The 14,648-nt window shown below is 45.4% G+C and overlaps 1 protein-coding gene across 1 annotated transcript in view; it reads left to right on the top strand.

The window, feature by feature from the left end:
• The first annotated feature begins 12,315 nt into the window (after positions 1–12,315).
• SPTB (spectrin beta, erythrocytic) overlaps positions 12,316–14,648 on the top strand; it is a 72,846-nt gene continuing 70,513 nt past the window's right edge. Inside the window, exon 1 of the mRNA XM_039242145.1 lies at positions 12,316–12,469. Coding sequence (XP_039098076.1) covers positions 12,322–12,469 — 148 coding nt within the window. The 5' untranslated portion in view covers positions 12,316–12,321. The remainder of the gene's footprint in view (positions 12,470–14,648) is intronic.

Genomic DNA, 14,648 nt, shown 5'->3' with positions numbered 1-14,648 from the left:
TGTGGCATGGTTGAGTCAGAGCTACTCTGAAGAGTGTCAAGATTTATAGACATTAGGAGGAGCTTTGGCCACTGTCCATCCCTTGTGTAACCACAGTCCAGCCAAAAAGGAGGAGACAACAGGAATATGAGATTGAGGCAGAGGGGCAACAGTGACATCAGGGCATTGATGCCCAGCTTGAATCCATGCAACTGCTGCTACATGCCATGTTTCCAGCCCCCTCTTTACCTTCACCTTCAAATTAGCCTCGAAATGGTGTGTCCTCAGCAGAAGCCACGCTTAATCTCTTAAGGAGCAGTGCTCTACATTTCTCAGTTCTCATCTATTTGTTCAACATTCTGTAGCCTCATTTCACACATATGGCTATATGCTAGGCTATTGGGATAAAAACAATAGGGATTGTCCCTGACCTCAAGTAGCGTACAGTCTTTTGGGAGAAAAAAGAGAAATAGATTATCACCCTATGATGTAGTTAAGCACTTTGATGAACATGAGCACTGAGTGTGATGGGAACCTAGAAGAATTACCCCTGCCTCCCACAGCTGCAGGGGGTGGTGGTGGAGATTGGGAAGTTTCTTGAAAGAAGTGATAACTAAGATAAGTTATGAAAGACAAGAAATTATTCCAAAGAATAGGGAGAGTTTTCTGGGCTTAGTATGTGCAAAGAGCATGGCCAGAGAGCCAGGGATCTGAATAGAGTTCATTATAGTGGGGATGTAAGACTGGGGAAGTTGGGAAGAAGGTTTGGATGGAAATAGTGTTCAGTACAGGGATTGATCATGAAGGGCTTTGACTACAATTTTTTATGGGTTTTAAACTTTCTTCTAAGATCAGGAAGAGCTATTAAAGTATAGAAATGATATCATCATATTTATATTCTAAGATAATATTTCTGGCTACAGTGTAGATGGTGGGTTGATAGAGTAGACAAAAGGGCAAATATAGATCCAAGGAAACCATTAGGCTTAAGATGATGGTGGCCAGAAGTGAGGAGGAGAAGTAGAGACAGAGAATAGAGATTTGAGAGACACTGAGAGGAATGAGTTAGTGAGATCCTAGGAAAGAAAAAGAGGGGTAGAGCCTGATCCCAACATTTGGTTTGAACCATTGGGATATTGGTGGACAAGAAACATGACAGGAAAGACTGGTACAGGGATGGTTATAGATTCAGCTGGGGATCATGTTGAGTGTAAGGGGCCTGTGGGTCTTCCAGGTGAATGTTCAGAAGGCAGTTGGATGTGATGGTTGAGCACAGTTGAGGAGATAAATTCAGAAGCCATTAGCATGAGATGGCAATTCAGGTTATGATGTTATGAGAGTGAAGGAGATAGCCTAAAAGAGTGTGTCGACGGAGGAAGAAGGAAAAGAGGACGCAGCGTAGAACTCTAGGAGACATCCCATTTAAGGGAGAGGTAGAGGAAGAATAGCCCACAGAGCAGGCCAAGGAAGAAGGACCAGAAAGTTCAGAGAGGACAAGGCGTATATCATGGAAGATAAGGATACAATTTCAGGAAATTTTTGAATGGCCACTGGGGCTTAATGCTGCTGAGAGTCAGGATAAAACCTGAAAAACATCTATGATTTTAATCAACAAGGGGTTTCAGTGACCTTTGGAGAGAATAGTATCATGAAGTGAATGGGGGAAACCAGATTTCAGTGAATTGAAGAGTGAGTGTGGTATAGATGAGGAAGCTCTCATGAATGTAAATATGCTATATCTATATTTACCTTAGGAGCAGATGTCATTATACATCTCAGTTTATCATCTCATTTTCTAGGCAAGGCCCCTCTTCTGGTTGGTTCGTGGTTGATTGACTTCCTTTTCTTTTTTCTTTTATTTTTTTAACAAGTCTTTTTTTAATTTAAGTATAGTTGACATACAATGTTACATTCACTTCGGGTGCACAACTCAATGATTTGACAAGTTTATACATTATGCTATGTTCACCATAAGTATAGCTACCATCTGTCTCATTACGTTGCTGTCACAATATCACTGACTGCACTCCCCACGCCCTGCTCTTAATTCCTGTGACCTACTCCTTCTGTAACTGGAGGCCTACCTCCCTCTCCTCTTCACCCATCCTGCCCAAGCCCGCACCTTCCTCCCCTCTGGCAACCATCAGTTTATTATTATTTAGAGTTCTGATTCTGCTTTTTGCTTATTTATTCATTTTTTTATATTCTATTTATGAGTTGAGTCAGATGGCATTTGTCTTTTTCAATCTTATTTCACTTTGCATAATACCCTCTAGGTCCATCCATGTGGTCTCAAATGGCATAATCTTATCCTTTTTATGACTATTTAATACTTCTGTGTGCGTGTGTGTATGTATCACATTTCTTTATCCATTTGTCTATTGAAAGATAGACATGGGTTGCTTCCATATCTTGGTTCTTAATAAATAATACTGCAGTAAACGTAGGGATGCATATATCTTTTTGAGTTAGTGTTTTTGTTTTTGTTGGGTAAATACCCAATAGTGGAATTCCTGGATCATATGTCATTTCTGTTTTTAATTTTTTGAGCAACCTCCATACTGTTTTCTACAGTGGCTGTACCAACTTACATTCCTGCCAACAGTGCACAAATTGTCTCCATATCCTTCACATCCTCACCAACACTTGTTTGTTGTTTTTCTTGATTTCAGCCATTCTAACAGGTGTGAAGTGGTTTCTCATTGTGGTTTTGATTTGCATTTCCCTGGTGATGAGTGATGTTGAGCATCTTTTCATATGTCTGTTGGCCATCTATATGTCATCTTTGGAAAAATGTCTACTGAGGTTCTCTGCCCATTTTTTAATTGGATTGTTTGGGACTTTTTGGTGTTGATCTGCTTTTATTTTCATTTTCATTTTCCATCCCCCCTCATTCCAGTCTAGCGGTGGCCATTTTCATGTGTTAAAGAGTTTGCCTCTTGTTTATAATATGCTCTTAAAAATAGTTTTATATGTATTTTAAAATTATGTCAAGGGTATGTTATAGATCTCATTATGTTTCTTATTTTTTTACCCATCACTGTGTTTTTAAGATTCTCCAATGCTGCCATGTGTCTTTTATGTGCGCATTCACATTTTACTGTGAATGGACATCCCCCAGCAATGGACACACAGATTATCTCTACCTGCCCACCCACTCCCCATAATCAATATTACAGTGAACATCCTTGCATATGACTCCTTTCAGATCTTCATGAGAATTTCTTTGGTCTATAAGCCCAGGAACAGAGTTGCAGATATGTAGCCTGCCTCCTTAGAACTGGCAGAGTGCCCTCCGGGACGGCTAGGCCAGTTCAAATCCTTACCAGCAGTGCACAAGGTTCCCACTCTGAACATCAATGTCTATACTTCACATTATTCAGTTTGATAATGTTTGCCTTTAGGATCTCTTTCTTGCTTTAATCTGTATTTCTTGGGTAATTAATAACCTTGAGTATCTCTTCATAGGTTTTTAGTCTTTTGTATTTCCTCTTTTGTAAAATATCTGTTCATATTCTTGACACATTTGTCAAGAAATTTGGCTCTGAGACGGAGGAGAGAAAATATGGCAAGTAAGAGTTTTATTTAAGATGGGAAAGACTTGAAGATAAATAAGTTAAAATGAAGATAGAGGGAGAAAAAACTAAAGATTCATCTTCCTCCCAAGATTGGAAGGATGGACAGAGGCAAGACAGTGAAGATCTGGCCTCATCTGAAAATAACAATGAGACTCGGAAGGATGTGGTACTGGAAGTGGAAGTCTGTGCACAGATCACCATCAGCTTTCCCTGAGCCCATCTCCATTGCCCTCTCCACTTGGAGGTACAGGCAGTGAAGAATCCATGGGGTTTGATAGGAGGGGAAAGGTGACCTCACTCAGATTTTAGGACAATGTTGCATATTGTGTTTCTAAATGTTTGAAAATTGTTTTAAATTACCAGTAGAGAGGAAAGATGCCTAAATTTCAGCACATGGAATGTGGCACAAATACCGTTGTAGAGGCATCTGACACAGTGGTGGGGATTGGGAGACATGTGTATCCCCCTGATTGGAGCAGAGTTAGCGTAAGAGAAAGTATGAGCTCAGCACTGGACAGTGTAGAATTTTGGTAGACTGTGTGTGATAGACTTGTTACAGAGTAGAGGTATGTCATCATGAAAAGGGCCATTCAGGATAGATTGAAGGGGCCAAGCCTGGGCAGAGATGGACCATCACACAAGTCCAGGTGGGAAGTCATAAAGGCCTGCAGTGAAATGGAGGCTTTAGAACATATAAAGGAATGAGAAAAGGAAACACTGTAAAGGGGCATAATGATTGGGTTTGGTAGTGAACAAATAAGTGCCTAATATATAAGTGGGATAATTGAATGAGTAGTGCTTGGATTAAGGAATATGGTGGGACAGAGGGGTTTAAAGAAGCTCCAGAGTTTGAGCTTAGGTCCCTAGGAAGAGGAGAATATTGATTGAGCACCTGTGTGTCCTGAGCACAAAGCTAGGCACTGGAATATAATCATGAATAGGACTGACATGGCAGCTGCCTGTGAGGAACCTATAGTCTAGGCAGGAAGAAGCAAAAATACAAATCGACAGATGTATGAGTAATTATTATTATGATGAGTGTTAGGAAGGGTTGTCAAGCAGGGTGGACCGACTGACACTGACAAAGGATTTACCTGAGATAGGAAGCTCAGGAGGTCTTCCACAAGGGGATGATATCTAAGAGGAGACCTAAAGGGCCAAACATGCGAAGATGGTCCTGAAAGTATCCTAGACCAAAGGCAGAGCATGCACAAGAGTCTGAACTAGGGAAGGAATGGCAAGTTAGAAGAACTGAAAGTTTTTAGGTTGCATATAGTGAGTATGGGGAGATGAGCTTGGAGAGGGAGGCAGAAGCTGGACCATGCTGGGCATTAGGGCCATGGTGAGGGGATTGACCTTTTTTTTTTTTTTTTTTTTTTTTTACAAATAGTTTATTGTCAAATTAGTTTCCACATAACACCCAGTGCTCGTCCCCACAAGTGCCCTCCTCCATGCCCATCCCCCCTCCCCCCCACATCCATCAGTCCTCAGTTTTTGTCAGCATTCAAGAGTCTCTCATGGTTTGCCTCTCTCCCTTTCCCCCATCATTTTCCCCCATCATTTTCCCCCTTCCTTTCCCCCTTGTTCCTCAGTTAAGTTCCTCCTAACCCTCCTATACGTGCAAACATAGGATATTTGTCCTTCTCTGCCTGACTTATTTCGCTCAGCATAACACCCTCAAGATCCATCCATGTTGCTACACATGGCCAGATTTCATTGTTTCTCATTGCCATGTAGTATTCCATGGTATAGATAAACCACATCTTCTTGATCCATTTGTCCGTTGATGGACACTTAGGCTCTTTCCATGTTTTAGCTATTGTTGAGAGTGCTGCTATGAACATTGGGGTACATGTGCTCCTATGCATCAGCATTTCTGTGAGGGGATTGACTTTTATTCTAAGTTCCAGTTGTACCTAGGGCATTTGACTGTTTTAAAAAAAAGTTGACAAAATTTAAGTTTAATAATAAATGAACATCTTTATTGTACAAATTTTCATACATATACCCAAAGTAGAGAGAATAGCATCATGAAGCCCCACATGTGTAGATCATCCAAAGTTAGCAGTTATTAGAGGCGTCCTACTTCATCTACTCCCCACTTTGCTGGAGCTTATTTAAGCAAATCCCAAATGGCACGACCTGTCCCCCACCCCCTACATTCTTCAGCATCTCTAAAAAATATTTATTTTCTTAGATAGCCACAATGCCATTATCACACCTAACATAACTGACTATACTTTCTGGTTATCATCCAATATTGAGTCTATAATTCAGATATCCCTGTTTGTCCCAAAAATGTGTTCTCGTAGTCGTTTGAATCAAGATCCAAACAAGGTACACATTATATTAGTTATTACATCTTTAAGCCTCTTTTGATCTACACAGTCCCTACTTTCACCTCCTTTTTTATTTTAATGCCATTGACTTTCTGAGAAAATGGAGGCAGTTGTCTGCAGAATGTCCCACCTTGTGGGTCTGTCTCTCGCTTCCTCATGTTGTCATTTAACCTATGTTTTGGTCTCCTATAATGCCCGTAATGGGAAGTTAACTTTAAGGATTGGTCAGATTGAGGTTAACTTTTTTTGACAAGAATGTCAATGATCATGATATCCTTCATACTGCCTCATATGAGAAGACACCCAGTATCTAGCCATCCTATTCTTAGTGATACTAAGATTCATCAGTGAATTCAAGCATTGGGAGCTTGATTCTATTGTATAATTCTCCATTGACTATCTAAGTATTTTATTTATTTTTCTGAATCAATTACTTCATTAGAAATATCTCAACAATTATTGCAGATCAATTATTTCAACTTATTTTTAACCACCTCCAACACTGAGACCTTACTACTTCCCTGACAATCTTTGTTAAAGAAGAGAGAGATCATGGGGTGCCTGGGTGGCTCAGTGGGTTAAGCGTTTGACTTCAGTTCAAGTCATGATCTCATGGTTCGTGGATGTGAGCCCTCCATTGGGCTCTGTGCTGACAGCTCAGAGCCTGGAGCCTGCTTTGGATGCTGTGTCTCCCTCTCTCTCTGCCCCTCCCCTGCTTGCACTCTGTCCCTGTCTCTAACTCTCTCAAAAATAACCATTTAAAAAAAGAGAGGTCACTGTGCGCATTCTGGAAAAGTCTTCATGGAAGAAAACAAATTGGGCATTCAACTTTTAATTCAGAGTTATTAAAATTACTTATTCTGGGTGAGGAAGCCAGTGGTTACCTTGAAAGAAATGAATTGGGAAAGATAAGAGGTAGTACTGGGTTGTAATAGTTTTCTGAAAAATGTAGATATTGAGCTCAAGATTCCCAATAAAGGATAGTGTTTGAATACTACGTATTTTAAGAGTATCATCTCTCCTGTCTTTAATCACTCCCAGTGGACGTTGGCTTCTGTGTGGAACGTGAAGTGCTGATAGATGCTGGTAAGATAGAGGGCTGATGGGGCAATCCCTACATCAGTGCTGAGCTGCACCTGTTCTCCAACCAAATCCCTGTAAGAACTGTTGGGGTCATGATCCCACCATACCCCCACTCCCATTCCAGCAGCTGCAGCATAACTGGAGCCAGTTCTTAGTAGGAGATTTTTCCATGATGAGAATGGACAAGTTGTGACATGTGAGCCTGAAGTCCCTGCCTGGTGACAGAAACTGGAGCCAGAAGGATCTGGGTAAGGCCTTACCAAATAGCCATGGACTCGAATGGCCAGGGTATTGCAAATACATGCGGATCCTTGAAGGTGGCAACCCTGGATAGGAATCTTGACCCTTTAAGAACACCTAACTATCCTCTGTCACTGATGGACTAGTGGGCCAGGGCAGATTGGGATGGGAACTGCAGAGTGTGGAAAGGCAGTATGTGCTCTAAGGAGAGGAAGCAGCTTGGTCCAGGCACTGCCGATGGTGCCCCTCTGCTGGACAAGTCACACACAGGTGACATGCTTATCTCACTGGGACTCACTGTCACCCCATGGTCGAGAAACTCCCTTGTTCTGTCCGGGGAGCCATGCATGCAGGCTTAGCCATATTGAGACTGAGCTGTAATTTTTAGGTAGTGATATCTGGTAGACAGATGGAGGTGCCAGACTAGAGCGTGGGGGTGGGAGGTTAGGGTTTGAGATAGATTTAGTGTACTCTGTACTGGGCATCTCCTTGGTTCTCATGCTGTTTTAGTGAGTATATATTTGCTCTTTAGGGTATTTGGAAATATGCAGTGAGATTTGATCAGAGGGAGTAGGAGGATGTTCCATTTTAGTAAATGCACTGGCAGGAAAGTTACCAGGGAGACTTCAGGATTTACTCTCCTGACCTGGATTGCCATAGTATCAAAATATGTTAAAAGCAGGTTTGGTGTAGCACAAAGGGGCAGGACAAAATAGAAAGCAAGTGAAAAGTCCAACCTTACAGCTAGAGAGAAAAGTAAAGGTAGAATGGGTGTAAATTTTCTGTTTAAGAGAGACTCCATCTAAGCCTTTCCAATAGCCTGTGACTTGTGACTCTGCGAAGGAAGAACAGCATCACCCTGTATTCCCCCCACTCCCCCCCATCTCCCACTCCTGAAGTAGAATTTTGGGCTTTGTTGCTTCTCTTCTAAGTAGCGCAGGGAAGAGGAGACTGAGTCCAGAAGGATAGAGCAGTGCCTGCAGCCTCTTCTGCTCTGTGCTGCAGGAAGCCTGAAGTGAGCTCTAGCTAGGGCCGGCAGCACCCTGCAGGCGGGACAGAGGCTGCTGCTGCTGTGCCACTGCCACCACTTCCTGGGGTCCCGACCACCCTCAGGGATTACCTGGGTATAGTGTGTGAAGTTGAGATTCTGAGACCTAACACCCGATCTCAGAAACGGATGAGGTCCTGGGCACAGTGTGAAAGGGGGAGCTATGAGCTGTGGCGGTGATATTGTGAAATCCATTTACCAAGTGGGCACTCCTGTGAGTGAGTGCCCTGTATGATCAGATGAGCTTTTCTGTACTGAGCTGTGGGCAAGTCTTCTAGGAACCCATGCTGATCAAAATATAACCTGGCCTTAGGGAGTGGCAGAAGTTCAGCAGGTGATGGCGGGCCTCTGGACTCTGCATTCGGAGACAGGCCTGCCCTGCTGCACTAGGCACATGGACAGGGAAGGTGGGCTTTCCCCGGCACAGAGTCACACAGGCCAGGGAAGCCCCACTTCCTCTTTGACAAGGGTCTGGTGGGCTAGGACAAGCTTTTTAGGAGCTTCAGGGTGAACTGGGAAGTGAAATGACAAGGAACTATTTATGCCCTTTCTCCTGGGTTTGCTGGCAGGAGGTGAGGTGCGTTTAAGGTCTAATGTTAGCCAAGTGCTTGCTGTCTTTCATACTGAATGGAGGCCCATTCTAGATATATAGGTGACTTATGTCCTTAAAAATGTGACCGGATTACCTGACCCTCAGGCTCCCCTCAGATACCAACTTGTCATTTCCATGACTTTCCATTTGGTCAGGTGTCCCCACGGGCAGCCCCCAACATACGCTACTCTCTTAGTCATGTTGGTTTCTTTATTGCCAGGCCTTCAAAGGGATATTATGACAGTAATGTAAATTGACATGGATGACACTGGGGAAGCTCTGGGTCAAATTTGGTTTCAGGCTTTGTTTGGGGTTTTGTTTCTGCTTTTGTTTTCCTGGAATAACCATCTATAGCTTTCCTATTTTCAGATTTTCTTCTCTTCTGTCTCTCACAACTGATTGTCTGAGATTCTTCCCTTGCTGAGCCACTGAGCACACTACCCCTGCCTCCCTTGGCTCTGAAGGAACGCCATCTGGGCGGGCCACCAGGGTGGGCACAGCTATGGGGCAGGAGGAAGAGGGCTTCCCTTTAGTTTCTGCATCTTCTTTCCTTGGTGGCTGTCTTCAGGCACCCGACCTCCTAAAAACAAAACAGCCCCACCCACAAACCCTAGACTTGTGTATTTAGACTTACACTTGAGTTTTATCACAGTCCCTGCCAAGCCACTGCCTGGCCGCTCCCTTCTCTGAGCCATGGCAGCAGGAGGCATGGCGTTTTTAAGCAGGATGAATTGCTGTTTAGTGGCTGCTCTTCTGCACCCAAGGCCATCAATCTTGTCTTGAATGCTGGGCCTGCTGGTGTGCCTGCTCAGGCTCATCTTTCTGGGGCAGACTTATTTACGGAGCCATGGCAAAGGTAATCTCACTGCCCGCCCGCCCCCCTACTCCCCCACCCCCCCAGCCCATGGCCTGGGCCTCTCTCAGCCGCTCTTAAAAATAGCCCAAGACAAGAAGGAGAGCCAGGGTCCAGTTACCTCCTGCAAGCAGGATCTGATCTTACCTCACCTCCTGTGTCTGGCAGCTCAGCCCTTCTCAGGGGCCACTGGACAGGCTTGCAGGCCAGCAGGAGGTGGTCAGCCTGTCCGTCTCTATCCTGCTTGGAGCTGGGAGCCAGCAGTAGCGCCCCTTCAGGGAAGGGGCGGGAAGGGGGGTGCACAGTAGAGGGAAGGCATGAGGAGGAGGAGTCCTTCACAGCTCTCTTTGCCCAACTAGTTGAGTGTGAAATCTCAGCCCTGGAAGTAGTGTGTCCATTTGTGGAAGATGACAAGCTGTTTAAGGGATAAGGGTCTTCCTGGGCACAGGCCTGGCATTGCAGGACATGCTTTGTCTGGGGTCATGACTGGTTTCCCCACCTTATATCTCCCCTTCCCTGAGAAGCAAATACCCTTGTCAAGTCCTGGAAACTGGGGAGTGCCTTCTGTCCCCATGTGCCATGTTCTCTCTCACCTAAATCTAATCCGCTTCCCTAAAATCTGCCTGGTGGAAGGGGATAAGTCAGGCTACAGCCTGGCTGTTAGCCCTAGCCATAGCAGTAATTCCCTAGATGACCTTGGGGAGCCTGCATCTTGTGTTAGGCCTTTATTTTCTTCCTTGTGCAATTAAGATGGATAATTCTGGCTTCTTACCTCGAAGGGTTGTGGTGAGATTGATTAATCAGACTGGGGAAAAAGGGAATCTGAAGTGATTCTGTGTCTGAAAAATAAGGGCAACAGCACTGCATTTACACTTGGATTGGTGAGCTTGCATCATTTCTTCTTCAAACATGCATCTGTTTGCATGTGTGTGTGTGTGGGATGTGAGTATGTGTGTACTCTCACATATGAATATGTGAGTGTGGTGTGTGTACACACATTCATAGGAGAAGCGGCTTCACAGCTCACTAGTTGTCCACACTTGTCATTTGTCCACCTCATGGCCTCCCCACCCTGTTTTGTTCTTTGGATATAAAGGCTCTGGGCTCCCTGTCCTGTCTTATAGACTTGATCTTGGAATCCCTTTAGCTCCCTGGGGAGATGCCTGAATGGCAGGTACTAGAGAGGAAATTAAGGCTGAATGAAAGATAGTCATTTTCCAAAAGCCCAAGACATTAAGGCCCTAGTCTTGCACCTCTAGTCTCCTTGTCCCCCTTTTCTCCCTGACCCTGCCCTCACCCTCTAGCTATGCTGTAAGTTTCCTAAATTTTGCCCTGTTCCTTCTCACCTTCAGAACCCTGTACCTGCTCTTTATCCGCTTTGTTTGGACTTGTCCCTTTATCCCTTCAGAGAATGCTTCTGAGCTTCCTTTGGGAACCAGCTTACAAGTACTTCCCTTACCTTGACATCCAGCCCTTCCATGGATCCCCCACAACCCCCCATTCTTTCCCAGCATTGGCACACAGCACACCTTACTATAATTGCTCATTTCATTGGGTACCTTGCTGCCAGAGTATAAACTCTATGAGGACAGGGCACTTCTTGTCTTACTCGGAATTGCCTCATATAGTTTCTGCTCTCTAGTTGAGCCTTGGTACATATTTTAGTTAATCATTAATGAATGAGCAACATGATAAATGACGGGTGAGTGAGAACATAGTGCTCCTGATGCCCATGTGCCTTGCACAGTTGAACACACATAGCTCTGCAGTCCATGGGATCCCTTCACCACCACCACCACCATCATGCTGACAGCCTTGATAGGACAGCAGGCTCATCTGGGCTCCTCTGCCTATCTTGGGATTCAGCTTTGTCCACCTACCTGATTGCACTTCAGAGAAGACAAAACCAAGAACTCAGATTTCTAAATATTTGCTGCTGGGAAGCACTGGGAGGGATCTTAGGCAGCCTCTGAGAGGAGTACACTTCACCCAGCATAGCTGCTGGGGCTGGTGGCATCAGTGGCACCTCCAGTTCGTCTCTCTCCCCCACGGATTCACGTTTGAGTGGGACTCAGCCAACTTCCAACTTCTCACCTCTCCTACCCGTCCAGGTTTGGTCATGGTCCAGTCCACAGGGAGGAGCTGCTCCTCTCCCCACTCCCCATGTCCCACCCCACCCATCTCCCACCCCGATCATTCCCTGGCTCCCAGGAGAGCCTCCCCTCTCCAGCTCCCAAGCTTCCACAGCTGCCTTGGCTGCAGGTTTGGAGGAAGCAGGCTTGCTGCGACTGACGTCTCCACCTGCTGGCCGTCCTGACCCTTTCTGCCTGCAGCTCTCCATCCCTGCCGCCACTGTCGCCGTTACTGTGGCGGCGGCTGCTGCTGCTGCAATATTCTATAACCCAGAGATCCCTGGTGGGAAGCATGGCCCGGCAGATGGCACAGTGTGCTCCTCCTGCAAGGACTTACCCCTGCTGGATGCTCCGAATAAGGTTCCCCTGAGAAAAAGTCCAAGGGGGAGGTAGCTAACCCTCTGACTGTGTTGCTGTCCCCCCTAGGGACCCTTCCATGAAGACTGAGGCAGGCATAACTGCTGAGAGCCTGCTGACATGACATCGGCCACGGAGTTTGAAAACGTGGGCAACCAGCCACCGTACAGCCGGATCAATGCCCGCTGGGATGCCCCGGACGATGAGCTGGATAATGACAACAGCTCAGCCAGGCTCTTTGAGAGGTCCCGGATCAAGGCCTTGGCAGGTACCATTTGGGGCCATGGGGGTTAGAGGAGCCAGTCTCATAGTCCCAAGGTTCAGTCTCTTCCCTGCCTGTGGCCAGTCCTCTGTGTGCATTGGCGTGAGCCCTGGCAGGGGGGTGATAGAGACATGGTTGTGTGGCTCAGGTAGATTTGGCCCTGTTGGGAGGGAGCAGAGGCTTCCACGCATGCCCCGGTTCATCCCAGGTGGGAGGTGGTGACAGGTGGGCCCTGCCCTCTGCCTTATCCTGAGTGATCTGTGGCCAAAGTCAGAACTGAGAGAAAGTCCAGGAAAGGAGTGTCTGAGGGGCTGGATGGCCAGGCAGAGGTGCATGCAGCCTCATTATGCACCTCAGTCTCCTGTCTGGTCCTGGAGAGAGAAATGATCATTCTCTCTGTGGTCCTAAAAGAAAAGAGTGGTTTGATTGGACATTGAGAACAGATAACATCCTCCCCACACTGGCTCAGGAAGCAGGATTTTCTAGATTAAACCTCTTATCCTTAAACTGGAATTAGATTTTTACTTAGATTCGTAATAGATTTGTGTGTGTGTGTGTGTGTGTGTGTGTGTGTGTTGTGTGAGGGGAGGGGCGGGGAGATCTTAAATCTCCAGCAGAAATGGTTTCTCCTCCCCCTGCTGGCTGAGATCTGATTCTTGGGGTGTTTTGTTTTTTTTTTTCCTCCTACCAACCCCTGTGACCACTGCTTCCCTGGACCCTGGTCCAGGGTGGCTATATTCTGACACTAAGTCCTTGGCCAATAAAGAAAGTTTGAGTTCTGTGGGATAGTGTGTGGGTGGAAGGGCTGGGGGTAGATTCCATCATCTGTTCCACCAGTTATTAACCTGAATCAGACTTGTTTCCCCATCATCACCTTGTAAGAAGAACCCACACTAACCCATAAGCACTTTCTGGAGTGATTCTCCCAGTGCCCCATCACTCAGTGGTCTTATCTGAAGTTTCTGGTAGTATTCTTCTACCTTCTCCCTCCAGTCTGCTCCCAGATGCCTCCAATTCCAGCTGACCTTGAGTCATGAGCAGGGCTCTTGGCCGCTGTGGGACCATAATTACCTTTCATCTTAGGAGTGTCTGAGCTTCCTATTACCATAAAAGGAATGGGGTGTCTCATTCCCTTGTCATGATGGGGATTCCATCTCAGCCATCAGCTTTTGTGTTCTGGTTCTTTGTGGGGAACTCCTCTTCTTTCTCCTTCATCCACTCCTCCCCATTCCCTACCCTTAAAAATTCCCTCCTAGGTTTCCCTTGAGGACAGATAATAACACCAATTCCTTGCTTTGCTTATGTAATCTTAACCTCTTTAAATAAGCAAACTAGGAACCTTTGTCTTCACCAGTCTGTTTTACCTTCTTTCTGTCTCTGTGCTAGCTAGGCCTGACTGCATTGACCCTGGTGATAGAGATGGAGGGAGAGGGGTATCATATGTCTTTCCATATGTCTTGTCAAAGGACAGTACGAGTGGGACTGTCTTTTTTGCAGGGATCCCTTTGATATGTTTTATAGATACCCTGTTTTTTAAGAAACCAAGGAAAACTCCATTTTAATAGTTATTTATTATACCCCTACTATGTGTAGAGCTAACCCCCTGACCAGACAAGAACATGGAGGAGGAAACCACAAAGATGAATTCAACACAGTATCTGTCTCTAAGGAGTTTATGATCCACTAGAGAAATGAATAATGTTCATAATGAATTAGCACAAGTACAATTAGAGAAGAACTGTAGGAAAGACATATAATTAAGTAGCAAAGAGAGAGCAAAGGAAGAGATGGAGGGAGAACTGGGGACTCGTTGTGGAGAAGGCCCTAGGGAACTGAAGGGTACATGAGATCCTGACAAGCAGGTGGAGTACAAGTTTATCCAGTTGGACTAAATGAATGGCAGCAGGTTGGAAAACTGGTGCAAGTAAGTTGATCAGGTTGTTGAAGAAAGAGGTTCCACCAGCCCTGCCTGTGTCTCACCAAGAGTTTGCATCTCATCTACCAGAGAATTCTGAATACCCCTCCTCCAAGGGGGGGGGGGCACAGAGCATAGAATTACATGCCTGGACCTTAACAATTTAGAACATCTGGCTAACAAGCAACCATCGAAGTTTGGGGTCCATTTGGGGTTTTAAAAAACAAACAGAAACCTAAGCAGTCTGCTGACTTTTCTGAGAGTCCACTC

Source organism: Hyaena hyaena, unplaced genomic scaffold (assembly GCF_003009895.1).
Source record: "Hyaena hyaena isolate Hyena2069 unplaced genomic scaffold, ASM300989v1 scaffold_208, whole genome shotgun sequence".
Lineage (NCBI taxonomy): Eukaryota > Metazoa > Chordata > Mammalia > Carnivora > Hyaenidae > Hyaena > Hyaena hyaena.
This window is presented reverse-complemented; position numbering and strand designations above follow the sequence as displayed.